The 25,776-nt window shown below is 41.5% G+C and overlaps 1 protein-coding gene across 1 annotated transcript in view; it reads right to left on the minus strand.

The window, feature by feature from the left end:
- The window catches only part of LOC146079726 (patched domain-containing protein 3-like), a 50,313-nt gene extending 25,759 nt beyond the window's left edge, over positions 1-24,554 (minus strand). Inside the window, exon 1 of the mRNA XM_083186385.1 lies at positions 23,746-24,554. Within this exon, the coding sequence (XP_083042511.1) occupies positions 23,746-24,498 (753 nt within the window). The 5' untranslated portion in view covers positions 24,499-24,554. The remainder of the gene's footprint in view (positions 1-23,745) is intronic.
- Positions 24,555-25,776: the final 1,222 nt, after the last annotated feature.

Raw genomic sequence — 25,776 nt, forward strand, 5'->3', positions numbered from 1 at the left:
ATAAAGACATATAAAAGACAGACACTAAGAAGACCGACAATGAGCCCGACACATGAGCAGACCAACAGAATAAAAATAGACATACAGAAGACCAACACCAGAAAAGACCAACACATGAGCCCGACAACAACAATTAGCCCGACACATGAGAAGACCGACAATAAGTAAATTGGCATCAATCAGACCGTCCAAAAACTTGTCCAAAAAGGGTTAAACCAATGGACTGTAGTGCTTCCAGATGGGAACCAGTTTACCCAGATTTTTTGTACCATGGTGTCTCTTATTATGCGACCTTCCTTATTCTAGGGAGTGTTCAAGATGTTTTTGTTGCACATTCATATTATAACGTGCTGCATCACCAACGCGTTTTGTCCCTTACGGGACTTCTTCAGGTAATATATTCGGTACTCTTTACCTAGAACGGCGCCCGCGATCAGAATCGCGGGCGTCGGGGGTAAAAAATCGCGGGCATCGCGGGCATCGCGGGTAAATCGCGTACCCGCGATCACCGCGATTTTCCCATAGGGAACAATGTTAAAAAGCCTAATTGATCGCGATTTTAATGTTAAATGCCTCAATGCCCGCGATTTTCCCATAGGAATCAATGTTAAATGGGCTACAGAGCCCAAATAGACCCAATTAACCCTTAAATGTCACCCCAATTTTTTTACGCCACCCCACGATCCACGCCAACCCGAAGCGTGGCGAGCGCAGCGAGCCCGCGAGGGGCGGCGGTACGCGTCCTCCGACCTTTTCATGCCCTACTATCCACGTCGGCGTGGAGTTGAGAATAGAATAGTGTGGCGAGCGCAGCGAGCCACCGAGCCCGAAGCGTGGCGAGTGCAGCGAGCCCCGCGGGCTTCACAGGTGTCGGCGTCGCCACGGACACCTGTGAAGTCCGCGAGGGGACGCGTATAACTGTGAAGGTATCCGCGTCCCCTCGCGGGGCTCGCTGCGCTCGCCACGCTTCGGGCTCGGTGGCTCGCTGCGCTCGCCACACTATTCTATTCTCAACTCCACGCCGACGTGGATAGTAGGGCATGAAAAGGTCGGAGGACGCGTACCGCCGCCCCTCGCGGGCTCGCTGCGCTCGCCACGCTTCGGGTTGGCGTGGATCGTGGGGTGGCGTCAAAAAATTGGGGTGACATTTAAGGGTTAATTGAGCCTATTTGGGCTCTGTAGCCCATTTAACATTGATTCCTATGGTAAAATCGCGGGCATTGAGGCATGGAATGCAAAATCGCGGTCAATCTGACTTTTTAACATTGTTCCCTATTGGAAAATCGCGGTGATCGCGGGCATCGCGTCGCGGCCGTTTATGTACTGCCCGCGATCCCGCGATCACCCCGATGGGCGCCGTTCTAGGTAAAGAGTACCATATATTCTTCAGGTAATATATTCTGAGATTATATATATATACATATATATAGAAGTAGGGCAAAAAGTGGCACACGCTCGGGCTTGCAAAAAAGAGATGACAGACACACTGATCTGGTTAGGAAAGAAAAACAGTTTGTATCCCTATTGCACACTGAATGAGAAATATATATATAATAATCAGACAATACAGAGATCTTGGTTGCATATATCTTCATATATCTTGGCGAAAATGGCGCTCACTGAAGAAGCCGATCCCGGCGAAACACGTGTCTAACGGACACCCCAGCGACTACTGCAGCGGCGCGACCAGCACCAGAGACTCCCCCACAGTGACCTTACCCGGACTCCAAGCTCTGACGCCCGGCGGCGGCGTCCCAGGTACAAGTGTCCTCCCGCTGCGCTCTGCAGTGAGGAGACACTTCCCCTTCTCTCTTTTTGCTAAGCACTGCTACAAAGTCTCAAAATATCTCGTTGTGATGAACACTATATGCATTCTATTAACCAACTGTGTGCTAGCAGCTAAGACTCCTCTACTGGACCTGGCTGCTATGAACTGTTGTGATACTATTTAAATAGCAATTGTTACTTTGTCAGCAAACTTCATCTAAAATCCAATATTGGAACAGAGCCAGGCATTTAATAGGCAGATTCTCTGTTAATAGCTTTTCTGCAAAAATCAAACCTTGGAACAGAGCCGGAATTAGAGTCAGCAACACTGTCGACACAATTGTGGACACTGGTTCAAACCAATAAAAACATCCACCACCTTACTCAGCAGGCTGGATTACAGGCATTTAACCCTATAAACACCAAGATCTCAAATCCCTATTATAGCGACTTAGTGATTTTCTAAGGGGCAATATTGTTGGTAATTACCACCTATTTCCAGCTTCACACATCATCAACTTCTGTCTTCTCCTCTCTCCATCTTTGCTCACCGCTCTCTCCCTCTTTCCCAAGTCATCCCCTCTTTCCCTTTTTCTCCCCCCTAAATCCTCTCCCACACTTTCTCTTCCCCCCCCCCCTCCCATTCCTTCCTCTCACCCTCCTTTTCATTTTTTACCATATGATGTGTTATTGATCATCAATATTCAGCCGCTAATCGAGTGACGGCCAACAAAAATCAGGTATCCAGTCAGCTATTAATGCTTTGACGCAGTTAACCAGACAATTGGGATTCTGGGAATTAACCCTCAACAAAATACCACCATACCTCACTGGAACTGCCCAAAAACTTCCCGAACTTGGAAGCTAAGCAGTGACGGGCCAGACTAGTATTCCTGTGGGAGACCCCCGAAGAACCCTTGGTGTGGTATTAATAGAGGTATCCCTAAGTAAATTGTACTGGACACGCCTACTGCATAAGCAATACAAGCTGTGATAATACCATCATAATAGTTGCTGGGGCAACCTATATCCCTACAGGTTATTAAACCGACCAGGGACCTAAACCATTCATTTTCGCCCAAAATCGCATTGTCCATATATCAATGTCGATAAGGACGTGATGCGCCGAATGGAGAATAAGGTGTGAAAAGCCAATAGGACCATCACACAACATTTTATGCCAAAAAACTTTTTTGCCTCTAACTAGCGGTACCTAATTATCTTTTCACCTCTTATACCTTTTCTCCTCTTTAAATCTTTCAAATTTTGGCAATCTTATATTAAGAGATCTAATTAAAAGTTACGTTTTAAAATAATTTCATATATACATTATTAAGAGTGCGCCCACAAAGTTCTTTTCTGTCTAGTGTTTGCTCTCTCTTGTGCAAACAAACTCCCATTCAGTTGTTATACTGAAACCGTGGGTGCACCACCAACCATATGACTATTAGAATTTACTCATTATAGTCTCAATGTTGGTTTTCCATAAATTGCCACCTAAATACTAAAATACTAGTCAGTGCGGTTCCAACCCCTACCCTGTAGTCTCAAAAAACTCCAAGCGCCCCCCTGCAGGAGTCAGGACAAGGGCAATAAGAGAAAGAGACAATGACCCCCCAGAAGAGGTGGACAAGGTTGTCGAGGCACAAATAAAAGGTCTAAATGTACATAAAAGGAAAAAGGGAAGTGGAGTGGGGAACACACCAGTCTCAATGAGCACTATGTTATGTAAATTATTATTCTTGGTCTAATTGGTGTATTATGGGACTACTGACTATATGAGTACCATCTCACAATAGGTCACCCTCGCCCCTCAGATATATCCTTGGGTTTAATGTGACAGTCAGTGGTGCACCCCGAGTTTTGGAATAGGTCAAATATGACTGTTAGTTCAAGAGAGAACAAAAGAAAGAAGGAAAACTCTATTTGGGGGCACCCTTACGTCCCAAAATATCGTGTGTGCTATGACTATTTATTAATATTTAACTTTTATTTAGATCTTTATTAAAAATTATGGACCACCTCTTGCTGTTTTGTTACACACCGCGAAAATATGAGTGATTTAGACTATCCATATCTTGCATATTCAAATGTAATTGTTTGACAATTCTCTTTACGGACAATTGCAAATCCGAGATTCACTATACATGAAAAGAGTCTCGGAACTTGATCTCTTTAAGAAATATCTATGAACATTATTTGAAGAGAATTCCTATAAGGAGAGAGTGTGATAAAAATGACCGTCATATATCCAGCCACTTTTTACCCAATAACTCGGGTTGGTTGTGTGGTCAAATCATTGGTCATCACCTTCACACACTCTCATTAGGTATAAATCCTGTTACTTCACATAGTACCATATATACTCGAGTATAAGCCTACTTTTTCAGAACAGTTTTTATGCTGAAAAAGCCCCCCTCGGCTTATACTCGAGTGAGGGTCCCACTTGAGTCAATAAGTTTTCCCAGTTTTTTTATTGTAAAATTAGGTGCCTCGGCTTATATTCGGGTCGACTTATACTCGAGTATATACGGTATTTGAAAAAATTCTTTAAACAAAAGATGGAATGATAGATAGTCAGCCCTTTTGGACCTTTTTTACCTCTGCTGTTCACCCTTCATGCCATTCGAGGCAGAGGAAGGGGAATGAGAGAGTATATTGTCCCAGGGTTATGACTGAGGTAGATGAGATAGCCAACTATCCTACCACTGTGGTTATCCCCGGCCCCCCTGTTGCCACTTGGGCATTGCAAGGTGTCACCATTGGGTCACAGTTGGTTATTTAGTTTGCTACGAAATGTTGACCTATAAGAGAAAGGGAGGACTTCTCACTACACAGATAGTAGTGGTCACCCCTGTCAGCGGAACTCCACTTCTGCTTTTCTCCCTCTTGTAATAAAACAGCGGAGGGAAAATGAGAGAGTGGGGTCCACCCGGGTATTGACCTACGGATAGTCAGATGACCGATTCCAGTGCCGGCAATTCTTGCAAGGTGCTCCTGGTACTATATTAGCATTGCAGGATACATTTCTTGCTGAAGGTCGGCTCTCATATCGGTCATGAAAGGAGAAAAAGGAATCCAATATAGTTTTAGAGCATATAGGGAATATAAATGATAACCACTCTATATCTTTTTATCCGTTTTTCTATTTCACATTTCTATAATAATCTCTCTATCTGTGATGCCTCTAATATCATAAACCTGTCTCCTATTTAATTAGGAAAAATCAACAACTCACAAATTACCAAATTCTTTCCTACTCCTTTGTAGGTATGGTAGAATATAGCTAGGATAAAGTTTTCACTGACAATGCTTGAGAATTTTTACCCCCACATGTTGATCACAAATTAATCTCAAAAGTAAGAAATTATTATAAAGTTATCCGCATTGGCTCAATTCAAAAGCAATGTTACTTGTTACCAGCATCAATTCATATCCAAACAATATCAATCATTTTCTGCTTAAAGAATCAATTAATATCGGTATTGATTTCAGACAGTATTAAATTAGAAAAATTCACCTGTATTCACTTAATTCACAACCATATCAATAGATTCTCAGAATAAAGGATTTTTACCAATGTTCATTTGATACGAAATAATTTCAATTAATTATACAATTACCAGCATTCATTTGCTTCTAATTAATTCTCTGAATAGAATATTTTATCAGTGTTCATTAGATACAAGATAGTTAAAATTAATTATTGATTAAACAATTACCAGCATTGATTTGCTTCCAGACCATATTAATTAATGGCTTCCCCAAAAAGAATAATTTCTATCCTACCAAACAAAGCCTTATGCCTGTCCGGTATTTAGGCGTAGTTCACAAGACAATCTGCAGAAGAATGTTTCCTTTGTTAAGCTACATGTAGTTTCTGAGTCACTGATTGCCACACAGAGAATGATACATTTGCATGGTATGCAAACAGTTACAATGTTTATCTGTTAGAAGGTCATGTAGCTATTAGGTACCCTTAAGTGATACACTGCCCAGTTTAGGGGGATCCCACCCGATTGTAGGGTAATCTTATCCTTTGGGCAAATGTCCCGGGCAAAACCTGATGCGCCCGCACATTCAGTAACACTTATGTGCGTGGCTGCCGGGTGTCCCAGGTTAACAGTGCCGCTCACTCCTATGGGTAGATATCTCCTGCTCTCAGCGGCGATAGGTAATAGTTTTGGACAGAAACTCCTGTGCCCGCACATTCAGTAACTGATTTGTGCGTGGTCACAGGGTGTCCCGGTTAACGCTGCCGCTCACCCCTGTGGGCTGATGTCACAATCCCCGACTCTTAGCAGCGGCCGCCAGTGTTTTACTCGCAGTGACGCGAGATACTCCTGGCGTCCCCCTGTTACCTCTCCCGCCGGCAGGATCTGTTTCTTCCGCAGTGACTCACTGCTACGTCCGATTCTATGGGGAACTTCTCTGGAGTGGTTTGGATTGCGGTCACGTGAGTGCACCACGTGACCCGTCGCTCTGACGTACGTTTCGCCTCAGCTTTCTCAAAGTTGATTGTGTGTGTCCTGTGTAGTCCCCCTGACTGCCCTTTTATCTGTGCTTTTATCCAATCAGCGAGCTGACTACATCTATTCAGTGCAGATTTTGCCTTTCACACTATTTGCATGATTTCATTATTTCTCCATTTCCCTCAGAATAATTGCGCTATTAGTATTTGGGGATTAGCGTTTTTAATTGATTACCTTTAATTGAGTATGGAAATTAGTAGAAATAAATGTGTTTAAGAGGATTTTAGGAGAATAATTCTCCTAATTGTCCCCTAAAGATAATTTATTACATACATGTCTTATCGGAAGGGGTTACGAGCGATAGCTCTACCATTTACTGCATATGTACCATTTGATACATATACCTCCATGTCATTCTTGATTTCTCATTTAATTATATTGGTTTGATTTTTGATTCATTAATTTTTTGTTATTTTTTTATAGTTAAGCCACGTGGTTAACTGTGCTAATATTTGTGATCTTCCTCCCTAGTGATAATAGGTGTTTAAAGATATTTAGATGAATATAAGATCTATATAATTGTTATCTCAACAATCACATAGATTTATATAGAAAAGGTGAAAAATAAGCTTTAAATAAAGAGTGTCTATACATGATTTGTGTCTCTATTTGCTTTATAGGTGTGTGCACATCGGACCTATGCACACACATATATATGTGTAATTATCTGCTCTTTATAATGTGCAGAAGACCATGTATATATATATATATATATTCCAAAAAATAACAAAAAAATAGAAAAAAGAGGAAAAAGAGACAAAAAAAAAACAAAAAAACTGTGAAAAACCTGTGTATAGAAATCCAAAACCGTGAACTCGTGAAAACTTAAACTCTGTAGGGGCCTTTTATTCCTATTTGTATATTTATTATGCTAAATTGACATATGTTCTAATGTCTACTATCAGGACCAATATTCCTCCAGAAAAGGGTTTCATTATGTTCTTTGTATTTATCTCAATTATGATGTTTTTTTAATTGAGGAAGGCACCATAATTTATATATTCATTTAATCCATGTGGATTCATGGCATTTAGGCAGAAGGTCCATTCACTTTCCTTCTGTAGGAGTGCATTCGTCAGATCACCACCTCTAATTCCTAAAAAGATCTTCTCAAGTCCACATACCTTTAGTTCCTGCCATCTGCTGTTATGGTACTTATGGAAGTGGCGTGCCACTGACGTTAGTTTTTTCATCCTTCCCAGATCAGATGTTGCATTGCGTATTGTTCCCACATGTTCCAAAACACGTTGCTTTAATTGTCGTGTGGTCATACCCACATATCTTTTTTGGCATTTACATGTAAGACAATATACTACCCCTTTCGTGTTGCAGTTAAAAAATCCTTGAATCTTGCGTGTTTTTCCAAAACGATCTTCTATTGTTTTGGTTGTTGTCATATATTCACACGCTTTACAACCTCCACAGGGATATGTTCCTGTTATCCCTGCTTCCTTTCTTGTTGTTTTGACATAGTGACTGGAGACTAAGCGGTCCTTAAGATTTTTTGCCCTCCTCCAGCTCATTGATACTTTGTCATCAAGGTTCCCTGCTAGTATTGGATCTAGGTGTAGGACTGACCAATGTTTCTGCACAGCTTGCTGGACCTCCCTCCACTCTTGGCAATAATTACCAACAAATCTGATTTTGTTTTCTTGTTTTTTCTTTTTAGTGACAAATATTAGGTGTTCCCTGTCCTTGGACTCAGCAATCCTGGCTGCCTTCTTAATAGCTGTATTGCTATATCCCCTTTCCTTCAGTCTGCATGACAGGTCTTTGCTCATGTTTTTAAACTCCCGATCATCCGAGCAATTTCGCCTTAGGCGAAGAAATTCGCCCTTAGGAATGTTTTCCATAGTTGGCGGGAAGTGCGAGCTTGTTTGATGAAGGAGTGTGTTAGTCGCAGTTTCTTTTCGGTAGAGTTTCGTCGCTATCCTCCCTTCCTCAGTTTGATGTATCAGAAATGGAATCTCTTTCTGACTGATTGTGTACGTGAGACGCAAATTAAGGTTGTTGGAATTAAGAACCTCAATAAAGGAGAGAAGTTCCTCTTTCTCCCCCTCCCATATCATAAAAATATCGTCGATATAACGATTCCACATAATTACATTTTTGGTCAAATATGCATTTTGGTCATTAAAAACTAATTCACGCTCCCACCAGCCTAAGTAGATGTTTGCATAGGTGGGGGCACAAGCCGCCCCCATAGCTGTGCCCCTCACCTGTAGATAGAACCGGTCATTGAACGTGAAAAAGTTGTGATACAGCACAAATTTTAATAATTCCATGAGAAAATCATGAAATTCTTCATAGCCACTGGTCCTGAGAAAATATTGTACAGCTTGTAATCCTTTTTCGTGCCCGATTGAGGTGTACAGCGCCTCGACATCCAAGGACACCATGTACTGGTTATCCTCCAGGGTGATATCATGCAATTTTCTGAGAATATCCGCTGTATCTTGAGTGAAGGAAGGTAGTTCCAAAACATACTTCCTCAAGTGTAAGTCAAGAAAATTGCTCGCCCTCTCGGTCAGGCTTCCTATCCCCGAGACTATTGGGCGTCCCGGGGGATTGGTCAGGTTCTTATGCACTTTTGGTAGAAAATTGCATGATATCACCCTGGAGGATAACCAGTACATGGTGTCCTTGGATGTCGAGGCACTGTACACCTCAATCGGGCACGAAAAAGGATTACAAGCTGTACAATATTTTCTCAGGACCAGTGGCTATGAAGAATTTCATGATTTTCTCATGGAATTATTAAAATTTGTGCTGTATCACAACTTTTTCACGTTCAATGACCGGTTCTATCTACAGGTGAGGGGCACAGCTATGGGGGCGGCTTGTGCCCCCACCTATGCAAACATCTACTTAGGCTGGTGGGAGCGTGAATTAGTTTTTAATGACCAAAATGCATATTTGACCAAAAATGTAATTATGTGGAATCGTTATATCGACGATATTTTTATGATATGGGAGGGGGAGAAAGAGGAACTTCTCTCCTTTATTGATTCCAACAACCTTAATTTGCGTCTCACGTACACAATCAGTCAGAAAGAGATTCCATTTTTGGATCTTCTGATACATCGAACTGAGGAAGGGAGGATAGCGACGAAACTCTACCGAAAAGAAACTGCGACTAACACACTCCTTCATCAAACAAGCTCGCACTTCCCGCCAACTGTGGAAAACATTCCTAAGGGCGAATTTCTTCGCCTAAGGCGAAATTGCTCGGATGATCGGGAGTTTAAAAACATGAGCAAAGACCTGTCATGCAGACTGAAGGAAAGGGGATATAGCAATACAGCTATTAAGAAGGCAGCCAGGATTGCTGAGTCCAAGGACAGGGGACACCTAATATTTGTCACTAAAAAGAAAAAACAAGAAAACAAAATCAGATTTGTTGGTAATTATTGCCAAGAGTGGAGGGAGGTCCAGCAAGCTGTGCAGAAACATTGGTCAGTCCTACACCTAGATCCAATACTAGCAGGGAACCTTGATGACAAAGTATCAATGAGCTGGAGGAGGGCAAAAAATCTTAAGGACCGCTTAGTCTCCAGTCACTATGTCAAAACAACAAGAAAGGAAGCAGGGATAACAGGAACATATCCCTGTGGAGGTTGTAAAGCGTGTGAATATATGACAACAACCAAAACAATAGAAGATCGTTTTGGAAAAACACGCAAGATTCAAGGATTTTTTAACTGCAACACGAAAGGGGTAGTATATTGTCTTACATGTAAATGCCAAAAAAGATATGTGGGTATGACCACACGACAATTAAAGCAACGTGTTTTGGAACATGTGGGAACAATACGCAATGCAACATCTGATCTGGGAAGGATGAAAAAACTAACGTCAGTGGCACGCCACTTCCATAACTACCATAACAGCAGATGGCAGGAACTAAAGGTATGTGGACTTGAGAAGATCTCTTTAGGAATTAGAGGTGGTGATCTGACGAATGCACTCCTAAAGAAGGAAAGTGAATGGACCTTCTGCCTAAATGCCATGAATCCACATGGATTAAATGAATATATAAATTATGGTGCCTTCCTCAATTAAAAAAACATCATAATTGAGATAAATACAAAGAACATAATGAAACCCTTTTCTGGAGGAATATTGGTCCTGATAGTAGACATTAGAACATATGTCAATTTAGCATAATAAATATACAAATAGGAATAAAAGGCCCCTACAGAGTTTAAGTTTTCACGAGTTCACGGTTTTGGATTTCTATACACAGGTTTTTCACAGTTTTTTTGTTTTTTTTTGTCTCTTTTTCCTCTTTTTTCTATTTTTTTGTTATTTTTTGGAATATATATATATATATATATACATGGTCTTCTGCACATTATAAAGAGCAGATAATTACACATATATATGTGTGTGCATAGGTCCGATGTGCACACACCTATAAAGCAAATAGAGACACAAATCATGTATAGACACTCTTTATTTAAAGCTTATTTTTCACCTATTCTATATAAATCTATGTGATTGTTGAGATAACAATTATATAGATCTTATATTTATCTAAATATCTTTAAACACCTATTATCACTAGGGAGGAAGATCACAAATATTAGCACAGTTAACCACGTGGCTTAACTATAAAAAAATAACAAAAAATTAATGAATCAAAAATCAAACCAATATAAATAAATGAGAAATCAAGAATGACATGGAGGTATATGTATCAAATGGTACATATGCAGTAAATGGTAGAGCTATCGCTAGTAACCCCTTCCGATAAGACATGTATGTAATAAATTATCTTTAGGGGACAATTAGGAGAATTATTCTCCTAAAATCCTCTTAAACACATTTATTTCTACTAATTTCCATACTCAATTAAAGGTAATCAATTAAAAACGCTAATCTCCAAATACTAATAGCGCAATTATTCTGAGGGAAATGGAGAAATAATGAAATCATGCAAATAGTGTGAAAGGCAAAATCTGCACTGAATAGATGTAGTCAGCTCGCTGATTGGATAAAAGCACAGATAAAAGGGCAGTCAGGGGGACTACACAGGACACACACAATCAACTTTGAGAAAGCTGAGGCGAAACGTACGTCAGAGCGGCGGGTCACGTGGTGCACTCACGTGACCGCAATCCAAACCACTCCAGAGAAGTTCCCCATAAAATCGGACGTAGCAGTGAGTCACTGCGGAAGAAACAGATCCTGCCGGCGGGAGAGGTAACAGGGGGACGCCAGGAGTATCTCGCGTCACTGCGAGTAAAACACTGGCGGCCCGCTGCTAAGAGTCGGGGATTGTGACATCAGCCCACAGGGGTGAGCGGCAGCGTTAACCGGGACACCCTGCGACCACGCACAAATCAGTTACTGAATGTGCGGGCACAGGAGTTTCTGTCCAAAACTATTACCTATCGCCGCTGAGAGCAGGAGATATCTACCCATAGGAGTGAGCGGCACTGTTAACCTGGGACACCCGGCAGCCACGCACATAAGTGTTACTGAATGTGCGGGCGCATCAGGTTTTGCCCGGGACATTTGCCCAAAGGATAAGATTACCCTACAATCGGGTGGGATCCCCCTAAACTGGGCAGTGCATCACTTAAGGGTACCTAATAGCTACATGACCTTCTAACAGATAAACATTGTAACTGTTTGCATACCATGCAAATGTATCATTCTCTGTGTGGCAATCAGTGACTCAGAAACTACATGTAGCTTAACAAAGGAAACATTCTTCTGCAGATTGTCTTGTGAACTATGCCTAAATACCGGACAGGCATAAGGCTTTGTTTGGTAGGATAGAAATTATTCTTTTTGGGGAAGCCATTAATTAATATGGTCTGGAAGCAAATCAATGCTGGTAATTGTTTAATCAATAATTAATTTTAACTATCTTGTATCTAATGAACACTGATAAAATCTTCTATTCAGAGAATTAATTAGAAGCAAATGAATGCTGGTAATTGTATAATTAATTGAAATTATTTCGTATCAAATGAACATTGGTAAAAATCCTTTATTCTGAGAATCTATTGATATGGTTGTGAATTAAGTGAATACAGGTGAATTTTTCTCATTTAATACTGTCTGAAATCAATACCGATATTAGAAAATGATTGATATTGTTTGGATATGAATTGATGCTGGTAACAAGTAACATTGCTTTTGAATTGAGCCAATGCGGATAACTTTATAATAATTTCTTACTTTTGAGATTAATTTGTGATCAACATGTGGAGGTAAAAATTCTCAAGCATTGTCAGTGAAAACTTTATCCTAGCTATATTCTACCATACCTACAAAGGAGTAGGAAAGAATTTGGTAATTTGTGAGTTGTTGATTTTTCCTAATTAAATAGGAGACAGGTTTATGATATTAGAAGCATCACAGATAGAGAGATTATTATAGAAATGTGAAATAGAAAAACGGATAAAAAGATATAGAGTGGTTATCATTTATATTCCCTATATGCTCTAAAACTATATTGGATTCCTTTTTCTCCTTTCATGACCGATATGAGAGCCGACCTTCAGCAAGAAATGTATCCTGCAATGCTAATATAGTACCAGGAGCACCTTGCAAGAATTGCCGGCACTGGAATCGGTCATCTGACTATCCGTAGGTCAATACCCGGGTGGACCCCACTCTCTCATTTTCCCTCCGCTGTTTTATTACAAGAGGGAGAAAAGCAGAAGTGGAGTTCCGCTGACAGGGGTGACCACTACTATCTGTGTAGTGAGAAGTCCTCCCTTTCTCTTATAGGTCAACATTTCGTAGCAAACTAAATAACCAACTGTGACCCAATGGTGACACCTTGCAATGCCCAAGTGGCAACAGGGGGGCCGGGGATAACCACAGTGGTAGGATAGTTGGCTATCTCATCTACCTCAGTCATAACCCTGGGACAATATACTCTCTCATTCCCCTTCCTCTGCCTCGAATGGCATGAAGGGTGAACAGCAGAGGTAAAAAAGGTCCAAAAGGGCTGACTATCTATCATTCCATCTTTTGTTTAAAGAATTTTTTCAAATACTATGTGAAGTAACAGGATTTTTTTACCTAATGAGAGTGTGTGAAGGTGATGACCAATGATTTGACCACACAACCAACCCGAGTTATTTGGTAAAAAGTGGCTGGATATATGACGGTCATTTTTATCACACTCTCTCCTTATAGGAATTCTCTTCAAATAATGTTCATAGATATTTCTTAAAGAGATCAAGTTCTGAGACTCTTTTCATGTATAGTGAATCTCGGATTTGCAATTGTCTGTAAAGAGAATTGTCAAACAATTACATTTGAATATGCAAGATATGGATAGTCTAAATCACTCATATTTTCGCGGTGTGTAACAAAACAGCAAGAGGTGGTCCATAATTTTAATAAAGATCTAAATAAAAGTTAAATATTAATAAATAGTCATAGCACACACGATATTTTGATATGACCAGTCATTGCAGCTGTTTAGTCCTTTTATGTTTATGGGTATGTTTATGTTTATGGTTTAACTTTTGCATCCTCTCATGTATTGTGCATTTAATCTTTGTGTATCATGTTTCGATGTTCTATTATCGCCTTTCATAAATTTAGCCTTTGACAGGCTTTGTATACAGTATGCTGGTCCTTACGCTCCGTTCTACTCTCCCCCACAGTTGCCATGGTGACGGGGTACACAGCTTGGACGTGCGTGACGCTGATGCGCCACGACGTCATCACTAGTGGCAGCTTCCGGATAGACGCAGTGTCCTGCCCGGCGCTGTCCATCACTGTTCACACGGTATATGCATGTCACTATAAAGGTATGTTTTTGCACTGTTTCTTTTATGTAAGACTTGACAAAAGTTGTTTAATACAACTGAAACGTTGTCCTAACTTCATGGCTCCGTGAGTTTTCTTCATTGTTGTATTACTGAGTGTATTACCACACTTTTTAGAAAACCCACAGATAGAAACCTGCCATTACTTTCTTCCAGCTGCCACCCATCGGGCCACAAACGTGGGTTGCCCTATTCGCAGATGATCCGGATTCTGCGAATCAACAGCAACCGTGACACTGCCATTACCCAGATCGATGATCTTATTGACAAATTTAAAGCCCGTGGTTACATCCACTCTGAATTAATCAGAGCCAAAGACAAAGCTCTCAAATTTGAGCAGGCCACCCTGCTTCAGAAATATAGATTGGGGTCTAAAAAAACATCTCAACTCCCATGGGTTAACAAATTCAATTCAGCGTCACCTGTCATTAATTCCATTACCAAAAAGCATTGGCCAGTCATAACATCAGACCCCCAATTGCCATTTTCTACAACATCTCTTATGCCATGTTATTCCCGTGGCAGAAACCTGAAAGATTGGCTGGTTAAAACTGATCTATCTAAAATTAAACCCAAACGAGGTACTGATCCATCTTCCTTTTTGAATTCAGCTTCCCTGGGTTGCACCCGCTGTGGTTGCGTTACCTGCCAGTTTATGCTGGCTGGCAAATCTTTTCCACATCCCCACACCGGGAAAAGCATCCCTATCAAGCATCAGGTTAATTGTGACACTTCTTTCGTAGTGTACCAGATTTTATGTCCGTGCGGTTTATCCTATATCGGGAAAACTGAGTGTAAATTTAAAGAACGGATGGCAGCACACCGTTCTGCCATCCGCAAAGCGTTAACATCTGGCTCTAGCGAGCAACCAGTGGCTCACCACTTTATCAGTGCTAAACATCCCCTTTCATCTTTGCGCTATCGCATCATTGATACCATCCCATGGTCCATCAGAGGCGGTAACCGCTCCCTTAAATTGATTCAGTGTGAGGCCAAATGGATACATGACCTTGATGTCATTGCTCCCAAAGGCTTAAATGAAATGATTTCTTATGCATGCTTTCGCTGAACACCCTATCCCCGCCATTCGACCAGTCATTGCAGCTGTTTAGTCCTGTTATGTTTATGGTTATGTTTATGGTTTATCTTTTGCATCCTCTCATGTATTGTGCATTTAATCTTTGTGTATCATGTTTCGATGTTCTATTATCGCCTTTCATGAGTTAGCCTATGACAGGCTTTGTATACAGTATGATGGTCCTTACGCTTCGTTCTGCTCTCCCCCACAGTTGCCATGGTGACGGGGTACACAGCTTGGACGTGCGTGACGCTGATGCGCCACGACGTCATCACTAGTGGCGGCTTCCGGATAGACGCAGTGTCCTGCCCGGCGCCGTCCATCACTGTTCACACGGTATATGCATGTCACTATAAAGGTATGTTTTTGCACTGTTTCTTTTATGTAAGACTTGACAAAAGTTGTTTAATACAACTGAAACGTCCTAACTTCATGGCTCCGTGAGTTTTCTTCATTGTTGTATTACTGAGTGCCGCACCAGCTCCTTCCATTTGTATTCTCCATTGTGAAGGCACCAGAACTCCATTGCCGGCTTTATTGGGAGTGTCTGACTAGCACATTGTTATATATATATATATATATATATATATATATATATATACACATATACACATATATACATATATATATATATATATATATATATATTTGCGGTTTGTGGGCGGCACTCAAAACAGACCCTGCTCCAGTAGTAAGGTTAAAAAGCCTTTAATGCCCAACAGCGTTTCGGGGCAAAATACCCCCGTTTTCAAGGACAGACATTTACACATGACACAAAAAGCACTTGAATAGTGCTTTTTTTGTCATGTGTAAATGTCTGTCCTTGAAAACGGGGGTATGTTGCCCCGAAACGCCGTTGGGCATTAAAGGCTTTTTCACCTTACTACTGGAGCAGAGTCTGTTTTAAATGTGCCGCCCACACACCGCAAGTATTCAGGTCACGCTGATCTTGGAAGGCACCGCAGAATAACAATCTGAATCAGGGGAGTGCCGGTCCCTACAGCAATAAATATATATATATATATATATATATATATATATATATATATATATATATATATATATATGCACACACACATGGGGTCGGCACTCCGAAAAAAACAACTCAGCACACAGACATGGTGGACCGACGTTTCAAATGTATTCACACATCTTTCATCAGGGTGTGAAAAATGTGTAAATACATTTGAAACGTCAGTCCACCATGTCTGTGTGCTGAGTTGTTTTTTTCGGAGTGCCGCCCCCATGTGTGCAGCTGTATTGGAGTGAGCTTCTTCATTTCCTGGGAGGGCACCCAGATTGTCTCCAGTTTTCAGCGGAGTGCCGGCCAACCATATTATTGAATAATAGGGCACCCCAAAACTAGGAAAGGTGAGTGCCGATGTTTAGTGTATATATTGTTTATTAGATTAATTTTTTTAATTAGTCTTATTGTGGTCACATTCTCTCATGCACCCTGTTTTAACCCATAATGCATAGCTTATGTTAACCATTTCCATAGATGATTAGTGACAGGTGTGTTGGTAGCTGCTCACCTATAAAAGCAAAGTGTGCTGTGAGCTTCAGACCAGACAGCATGCCTGGATTCAAACATTGATGTGATAGCTATGTGTATTGTAGCCATATTGAGCGATAGTGCTAGGACCTGCAGAAAGGTGGGGTCCCTTGACGGGGGCTGCAGGCTTAAATGCATTGATCAATTCATGAACCAAATCTCCACTATTTATTATCAGTTAATTTAGTGTGTGCAGAGCCTCTACAATGTCTGTTTAAACAATGTGGTCACAAGCCATAGGGCACCCCAAAACTAGGAAAGGTGAGTGCCGATGTTTAGTGTATATATTGTTTATTAGATTAATTTTTTTAATTAGTCTTATTGTGGTCACATTCTCTCATGCACCCTGTTTTAACCCATAATGCATAGCTTATGTTAACCATTTCCCTAGATGATTAGTGACAGGTGTGTTGGTAGCTGCTCACCTATAAAAGCAAAGTGTGCTGTGAGCTTCAGACCAGACAGCATGCCTGGATTCAAACATTGATGTGATAGCTATGTGTATTGTAGCCATATTGAGCGATAGTGCTAGGACCTGCAGAAAGGTGGGGTCCCTTGACGGGGGCTGCAGGCTTAAATGCATTGATCAATTCATGAACCAAATCTCCACTATTTATTATCAGTTAATTTAGTGTGTGCAGAGCCTCTACAATGTCTGTTTAAACAATGTGGTCACAAGCCATAGGGCACCCCAAAACTAGGAAAGGTGAGTGCCGATGTTTAGTGTATATATTGTTTATTAGATTAATTTTTTTAATTAGTCTTATTGTGGTCACATTCTCTCATGCACCCTGTTTTAACCCATAATGCATAGCTTATGTTAACCATTTCCCTAGATGATTAGTGACAGGTGTGTTGGTAGCTGCTCACCTATAAAAGCAAAGTGTGCTGTGAGCTTCAGACCAGACAGCATGCCTGGATTTAAACATTGATGTGATAGCTATGTGTATTGTAGCCATATTGAGCGATAGTGCTAGGACCTGCAGAAAGGTGGGGTCCCTTGACGGGGGCTGCAGGCTTAAATGCATTGATCAATTCATGAACCAAATCTCCACTATTTATTATCAGTTAATTTAGTGTGTGCAGAGCCTCTACAATGTCTGTTTAAACAATGTGGTCACAAGCCATAGGGCACCCCAAAACTAGGAAAGGTGAGTGCCGATGTTTAGTGTATATATTATATATATATATATATATATATATATATATATATATATATATATATCGTGGAAAAAATGGCGGCATTTGGAGACTTGCAGTAAAAAAAACAACTCTTTTTTTATAAGTACATGGTGCAAAACATACCTTATATATGTGGCTGAGATTAAGAGACTTGAATTGATCTGAATGGTCAAGCCTTGTACAGGGGTACAATTGACCAGTGGGGGGGGGGGGGTTTGATTCACATAGCCTTTTATATCCGGTACAGAATTCCTTCTAATTCGATAGCACTGTATAATATATAGGGAACAATTCAATAGCCCTAATAGCTTTAAAAGTGAAGGAGTTTGATCACCTTAAAGGGCATAAGGATTTTGAATTATTAGTACACGGGTTCTTTCCCTTTAGGAAGGGGCACCAGGCCCGTCCATATGTCTCCACAGGAAAACAGGAAAAGCAGCCTTTTAATGTGCCCAGAACTGTCACCTGCTCAAGTGATTCAGCAATAAAGAATAATCTCTATAAACGCCCTAAAAAAGTCACCTCTCAGCCAGGAGGAGTGTTCACCAGTAAAGCTCTGCATGGTTTCATGGAAGTGACAGGGACTTTTAGCTTTTTACAGCTTCACAGCGAAGCGCGCACCGGCTTCTGCTGTCAGTTTAATTGTGTTGTGAGTTCAATGCCGAATGTTAGAATGTTGTTATGCCCCAGCGCCCACCTAGAATGTTGAGATTGGATTAGGATTTATTTAGCCTAATTATATATAAAGCTTATATACAGTACACCTTGAAATTGGATAGTACAATTTGAGTTAATCAATTGCTGATTTTGTGTGCACATTCCAGTGAAAAAATGTCTCTCAATTGCGCAATCACAGTATGAATGAAGTCAGCTTTGAATTTCCTGATGAAGGACTGTGGTCCAAGATACGTCTACTAGGTGGCATCCGGAGACTTTGGGAAAACACTGAGGGAACCTACCTTTGCCTTACAAAGAAACAGGGGCATCAGTGTCCGGGACATGGCAGCTCCAGCTCTGTTCTATTTGGAGGAGGGTAATCCTGTGCTACCTATTTTCAAGTGGCCCCTGGTGCAAGTGGCCCATGGGGACGGGACCCACCCGCCCACTATTGTGGTGATATACACTTTTATATATGTTAAATGTATGTGAGTGTGATGGATAAATACATTTTGATATTTTTTGGACTGTATTGCGCTCTCTCCTTTTTTCTGCTTTGCTTTTGAGAGTGAAAAACATTGGCGTGCGCACGGGGGGTGCCGGGGGTGCACAGGCACCTCCTAATGCTGCCGGCACCCCTCACAGGATTGCGCGCAAAGTGCACAGCAGCAGCACCTGGTGGCCGCATCACTTGCCGGCCGCCGCCACCAGTCTCCAGCCCGCAGTCTATCACGCAAACCTATCACGGCGGCTGGGTGTTACCACTGCGGCCGTGGCTGGCGGATGAACCGAAGAGCTGGCTGGGCTGTGGGCACTGAGCTCCATACATTCAAGCCAGCCCTCGGCCCCGCCTCTATAGACGTCACAGAGCACACAACGCGGTGAAGTTACAGCGCGCACCCGTCCTTAGCCCACGCTCCTATCCTCCTGCTGCCTCCTCAGAGCCGGCAGCAGGCATGCTGCCCACAGGCAGTGATATCCATGCTGAGCAGGAGCCAGCGTTCATCCTCAGAGGAATCAAGCAAGCTAGTTTAGGTATTTACAGTATTCTTTGCTTTATAAGGGAAAAAAAATAGCTATTGACTTTCAAAGTTATGTGAAACTGATCTGCACATTGAGTACTGACTTCTGTGGTGGGTAGGAGCTGCTGCAGCAGTCAGTCAGTGAGTGTCTGCTGCAGTAATCTGTTGGGGAGAGAGGGCCAAGGGGGGAATATATTGTAACAAACACTGTTTGGTGCCCATTCATGGTGCATTTTCACCATGTGATGTGATGTGCGCTTTTGCCTGTATCCCATCACACAGCACAAAAAGTATGTTCTGCAATACGTTTTGTACTACCTTCGGATCGCATTGCATGCGATAATCGTGCGATAGACATGCCCAGTAGGCGGTGATAGACACGCCCAGTGGGCGGTGATAGACCAGCCCCTCCAATTGTGCACCCACTAATAAAATGGTCTGCGCACACCTATGGTGAAAAACCAACGTTGTTAGTGGAGTGTGCCATGATACCATCTAGCCTTCTAAATATATTGGGTTCTATTACAAGAAAAGTCTAAAAAGTCTAAAAAAAAGTCTAAAAAAAAAAAAAAAAAAGGTAAAGTCCAATATCTCATGCATTATTCAAACAGAAATGGCCCCCATCCACTAGTGCAATATGGCCACTTTTCTTCTGGTTCTGAGCTTCCGTAAAGAGGGATCAGATGAAAAGAGGCCATATTACATGTCATTTTTCACCGACTCCGATCTGATGTGCCTTCCCGTACTCTTGGCTGCGTGAATATTTATCAGATTCTGCAGATATGACTGGTATCACATACGATAGCCGTCCAGGAGCGGCTGGGTGATTTGGCGAGATATCGCATGTGAGGAATTGCTAGTCATTTTGTCTTTCACAGGCTGCAATCACAGGTGTTTGCACAGATTTTAAATAATTTTCTTTGTTATATAAAAGTGCACATTAGTAATGTTTCTTATTTTTTTCTATGATTCACAATAGGGGGAATTTACTAAGGTGGGAGTTTTGATTCAGATGAGATGTTGCTATTGGCAACCAATAAGATACTATCTAATATCTTCAAGAAGGTACTAAATAAATAAGTACAGTAGAATCTGATTGGTTGCCCATAGCAACATCGCATGTGAAATAGAACTCCCATCTTAGTAAAGTTCCCCCAATATAATATTTTTATCTTTCCCTTTGAGTCCGTCTGAGACACAGACAAAACAGTAAAATGTTATTGAATACTGTAGCACGGATGGTCGCATTGTAATTTTAATCAGATACATTTGAGTGCTTCGTTTGTAATTAACAATAATATAAATGTAGTATATATAAATATATATATATATATATATATATATATATATATATATATATATATATATATAGCAATAGGGCGGCACTCACCAGGGCTTGAAGAATGAAAAAAAGAGTCAGACCACTTTGGGGTTCTCCGTTCGACGTTTCAGTCGCTTAGACTTTTATCAAGAACTTTGGGCATACACGTGTATGCCCAAAGTTCTTGATAAAAGTCTAAGCGACTGAAACGTCGAACGGAGAACCCCAAAGTGGTCTGACTCTTTTTTTCATTCTTCAAGCCCTGGTGAGTGCCGCCCTATTGCCCTATATACAATTTGGTCTTGTACCCTGGAAGGCACCCAGGCAAGTATTATCTCCCTTGTAAAGGTGGAGTGCCAGCCTGCTGAGACTAATATATATATATATATATATATATATATATATATATATATATATATATATTTATTTATTACTTGACATGCCATTACTTATGCATGTTTCCACATATTTTAGTAGAAAATAGCCATCCTAATCTTCATCCCAACTATTTTTTGAGTTGTGACAAACTACAGCAGCTACATTAGAAGGAAGGTAGGTTTTAGGAACCAGAAATGTAGCAAATTAATATAGAAATGTTCAATGAGGACTACGATCTGACTCCCATTGTACAAACAAGAAAGACTCCTCCAAAATGCTGGGAAAGTAACTTGCCGGGACAGCTCTGTTCCTGCAAGTTAACTTTTGTACATAGTTGGGATAATTTTAGGCAAAATTAAATTATTGGGATACTGATTATTAATGCATAGGTCACCAAATGATAGTTTTCGTGCATAGAATATTTTGGTGCTTGTGTAGTTTCACGGCAGCAACCTACCCTACACTGTCAGCATAGCCCAACGGCAGCCTAGCGCAGTTAGCGTAGTGTCCCAGCGGCAGCCCTGCGTAGTGTCCCCGTCAGGCAGCATAGTCACCATACTGTCCCCTTGAGTTGCAGCTCTGTCCCCCGCGTCCCTGGCAAGCCTAGTGAGCGCCTCTCACACAGCGCCAGATCCCTTGCGCTGGCAGACACCGCCGGAGAGGCGATCATGTGGTCGTCGGTGGAGAGGCTCTCCATCTGCCTGAGACGCACAAGCATCTCATACGTGCTGCCCATGTCCGCTTCAGAGAGACGGTCAGGGTTAGGGGTTCGGTAGCGTGTGCGTCTTATGCACAAAGGGGGGTGCGGTGCGCAACTGCGTCTCATGCACAATAAAGGATGTACCCACATCAGCCCAAAGCGTGGCGAGTACAGCGAGCCCTGTGAGGGTATGCGTTACGTGTTCTCCCGACCTGTTCACACCCCCACACGTTGGTGTGAAGTTGATTTTATAAAGTGTGGTGAGTGCCGTGAGCCACCGAGCCCGAAGCGCTGCAAGCATAGCGAGCCCCGTGAGGAGACGCGTAAAACGAGCCAGAAGCGACACTTTAAAACGCCACACTTTATAAAATCAACTCCACACCGGCGTGGATAGTGGGGGTTTGAACAGGTGTCCACTCACGTGACTCACTTTGCTCGCCACAATTCGGGCTGATGTGGATAGTGGGGGTTTAAACAGGTCGGGAGGAAGAATACCGCATGTGCTCGCCACGCTTCGGGCTGACGTTGATAGTGCGTGTGTTTCAGGAACACATTCACACCTGTCATATCAGGCAGATTTAAAATATAGTCAATGGTTCCCTCACAATGTAATAAGCGCTGACACAACGTTGACTGACTATGCTAACTGTGTAACGCTGACTGACTGCGCTAACTGCGTAAGCTCTGGTTAGGCACAAACGTACACACAGTCGCTGACTATGCTGGCCGCGGGAACAGCATTCTGATTCTGACAGGAAACTACGCTGACTACTTAACTGCCGCCGTGAAACTACAAAAGTACCAATACAGTTTTTATTGTAGTTTGTATGAGATGAGCAATGCCTTACTTCTGTTGTTGCTGGAGACAGCAGGATTAATCGGCCACACTGTGTGTTCATGATATATAATAAATAGGATTCTACAGAATGCGAGGTGCAATAAGTGATATGTGCAGTATAGAAATATACTTAATTAAGGTTATTTACTATTTACTAAAGAGATGTGTGCATCGCTAAAAATATAGGGGGTCTATGTACTAAGCCTTGGAGAGAGATGAAGTGGATGGAGATAACAAGCTTTATTCGGACCTGACCGCAAGATTAATTTGTTCTCAAAATGGGTAAAACCACGTGCACTGCAGGTGGGGCAGAGGAAACGTGAAGAAAGGGTTAGATTTGGGTGGAGTATATTGTTTCTGTGCAGGGTAAATACTGACTGCTTTGTTTAAATTTTTTTACACTGCAATTTAGATTTGAGTTTGAACACATCTCACCCAAATCTACCTCTCTAAGCACAGGTTACATTTGCCCCACCTGCAGTGCAGCATCTTTTTGCCAATTTCGAGAACAAAACTGTGCTGCAATCTAGTCTGAATTAGGCCCTAAGTACCAGCAAAACAACTCCTAACTGCCATGTATCAAACACAGCCTGTAATATGGCAGTTAGGGGCTGATTGGCTGGTAAATTAATTCTCTCCCCTCTCTCCAAGGATTAGTACATAGACCCCATCATTTGCTTAATTTGAATGACACCAAATTGAAGCATTTTATAAAATATTTAATTTATATAATTTGTAAAGCGCAATGTAATATGCTGCGCTATAGAAGAAACTGTTAATAAATAAATAATACAAATAGTATTTGAACACTATGTTAATAGACAATTACTGCACCATTCTTTTTTAATACAATGCATAAACATTTATGCTTCAATAAAAAAATAAAAATAAAATATATAAATCTGTAGCCTACCTTAATTTGTGTGAGTTGCAGTGTGTCTATAGCCTGCGGGATGGATGTGAGAAAGTGCTGGATCCATTGTAGGCTGTTGTTGTGGTCCTGCTCATTGTCTTCTCTCAGGTAATACACTAACCTGATTGCCTGGGCTTTCTGCACAGTATTGTCTGAGTCCAGTGTCACCCCACCCAGGTATATACCAAGGAATGTTGTGTTCTGGAACATGGGGTAAGTTATATTCATTGTCTCTATCAGACTCGCGTTACCTTGCACTGCAGACAGGAGTGGATTGGCAGTAAGGCATCTGGGTCCCTGTATTTCTGCACACAGTTGCTGGAAATTCAGGCTCACATCAGCTCCTGCTTGTGTCGTGGAGATGTCCAGGTTCTGCACCATCTCATCCAGCTTCAGCAGCTCTGTGAATGTGGCTGTATCTAGGACATTATCAGACACACTGACAGCAATGAGCGAGACAAATGATCCTTCTGTGTATAGACGCTGTGCAGAAAACTGGCCTGAGTCATTGGTGGGAAAATGCTCCCGGACAAATTCTCGATCAGATTTAGCTGGACCTCCAAGGGGTGTGAACTGTCCTTCTATGTCATTGGCTTGTCTCTGGGGTAAAAAGTAAAAGCCAGCTCCCAGTCCAGCAGATACAACAAGAGGAATAATTAGGAACCACCATGGGTACCTTGCCACCAGCTTACCAAGCCCACTGAATAAGCGAGAGAGGGGTTTCTGTATACAGTCTGTCTTACACCGGGACATGATCAATTTCCTGTTATCTCACAAAGAAGGAAAACAGGAGAGAGAAATGCAAGCATTGTTAGTTACAAAGACGAATAGCATAATATCCTGGGCAAACCAGACAGTATCTAAGGAGCTGTTAATATATTTATTGCCTAGCAACTAATAAATGACAGCTGACTCTGACCTTGGCAGCGTTACTATTTTCCTCAGAAGAGTCCTGTTAATATTACACTTTTATTTAGAAAAATAAAACAATTACACATATATTACTTGGCAAAGCAATGTAGGAGTCCTGCCAATGGGAAGAGTGGTGTAGCGTTACTGATAAGAGGATTGATTTATTCAACTACAGCATGAGGGATGAGAAAGACTTTTACTGTAGCACTATATGTGTGGGGTATGTAATTGTACTTTTAAATACATTTGATAGAAAATGAATTCCAACATCATTTAGAGTAACATGGAAAGATGGATATCTTGCATACAGAAAGTCCAAGTTAATATGCTGGTGCCTTCACAATGAAATTACATAACATACTGGAGGTGAAGCACTCGTAGCCTTTTTCAATGGAAATAATCACACTGAATCAACAGTTGCTGTATCAACGTTTAACACTTTAACAAAGAAAAAGAACATACCTTTATAGAAGACAACTAACATGTGAGAAAGGCAGCGTGTTGGGACGGGACTGCTCCACCGCCCTTCCACTGAGGGAGTGACGTCATCTGCAGATGTTTTCATAGGACTGCTGAGACGCTATAGTATACACCATTACAATTGTGTTAGCAACCAACTACAAGAGAATATACACAATACATTGTAAAAACTATCCATATTAAGATCAAAACATTATTCACAACCTAGGTAGATATAAGGTGGTGTACCTGCACACTGAGTAGAAGTGATTTGGACTAGCTGCAAAGCACTGATGTGGTCTGACTAGTATCCTTGCATAGGTTTAACATTTGGAGGATGGCATTGTACCGAGCTCTGTCACTATGGGGGTTATTCTAGTTCACTCTTTCTGACAAAATCCTTCTTAGATGGACAAAACCATGTGCACTGCAGGTGGCAGATGTAACTTGTCCAGAGAGAATTAGATTTGGGTGAGTTATTTTGTTTCTGTGCAGGGTAAATACTGGCTGCTTTATTTTTACACTGCAATATAGATTTCACTTTGAAGTAAAACCCCACCCAAATCTAATTCTCTCAGCACAAGTAACATCTGCCCCACCTGCAGTGCACATGGTTTTGTCCATCTAAGAAGGATTTTGTCAGAAAGAGTGAACTAGAAT

The sequence above is a fragment of the Crinia signifera genome, chromosome 5 (genome assembly GCF_055691185.1).
Source record: "Crinia signifera chromosome 5, ASM5569118v1, whole genome shotgun sequence".
Lineage (NCBI taxonomy): Eukaryota > Metazoa > Chordata > Amphibia > Anura > Myobatrachidae > Crinia > Crinia signifera.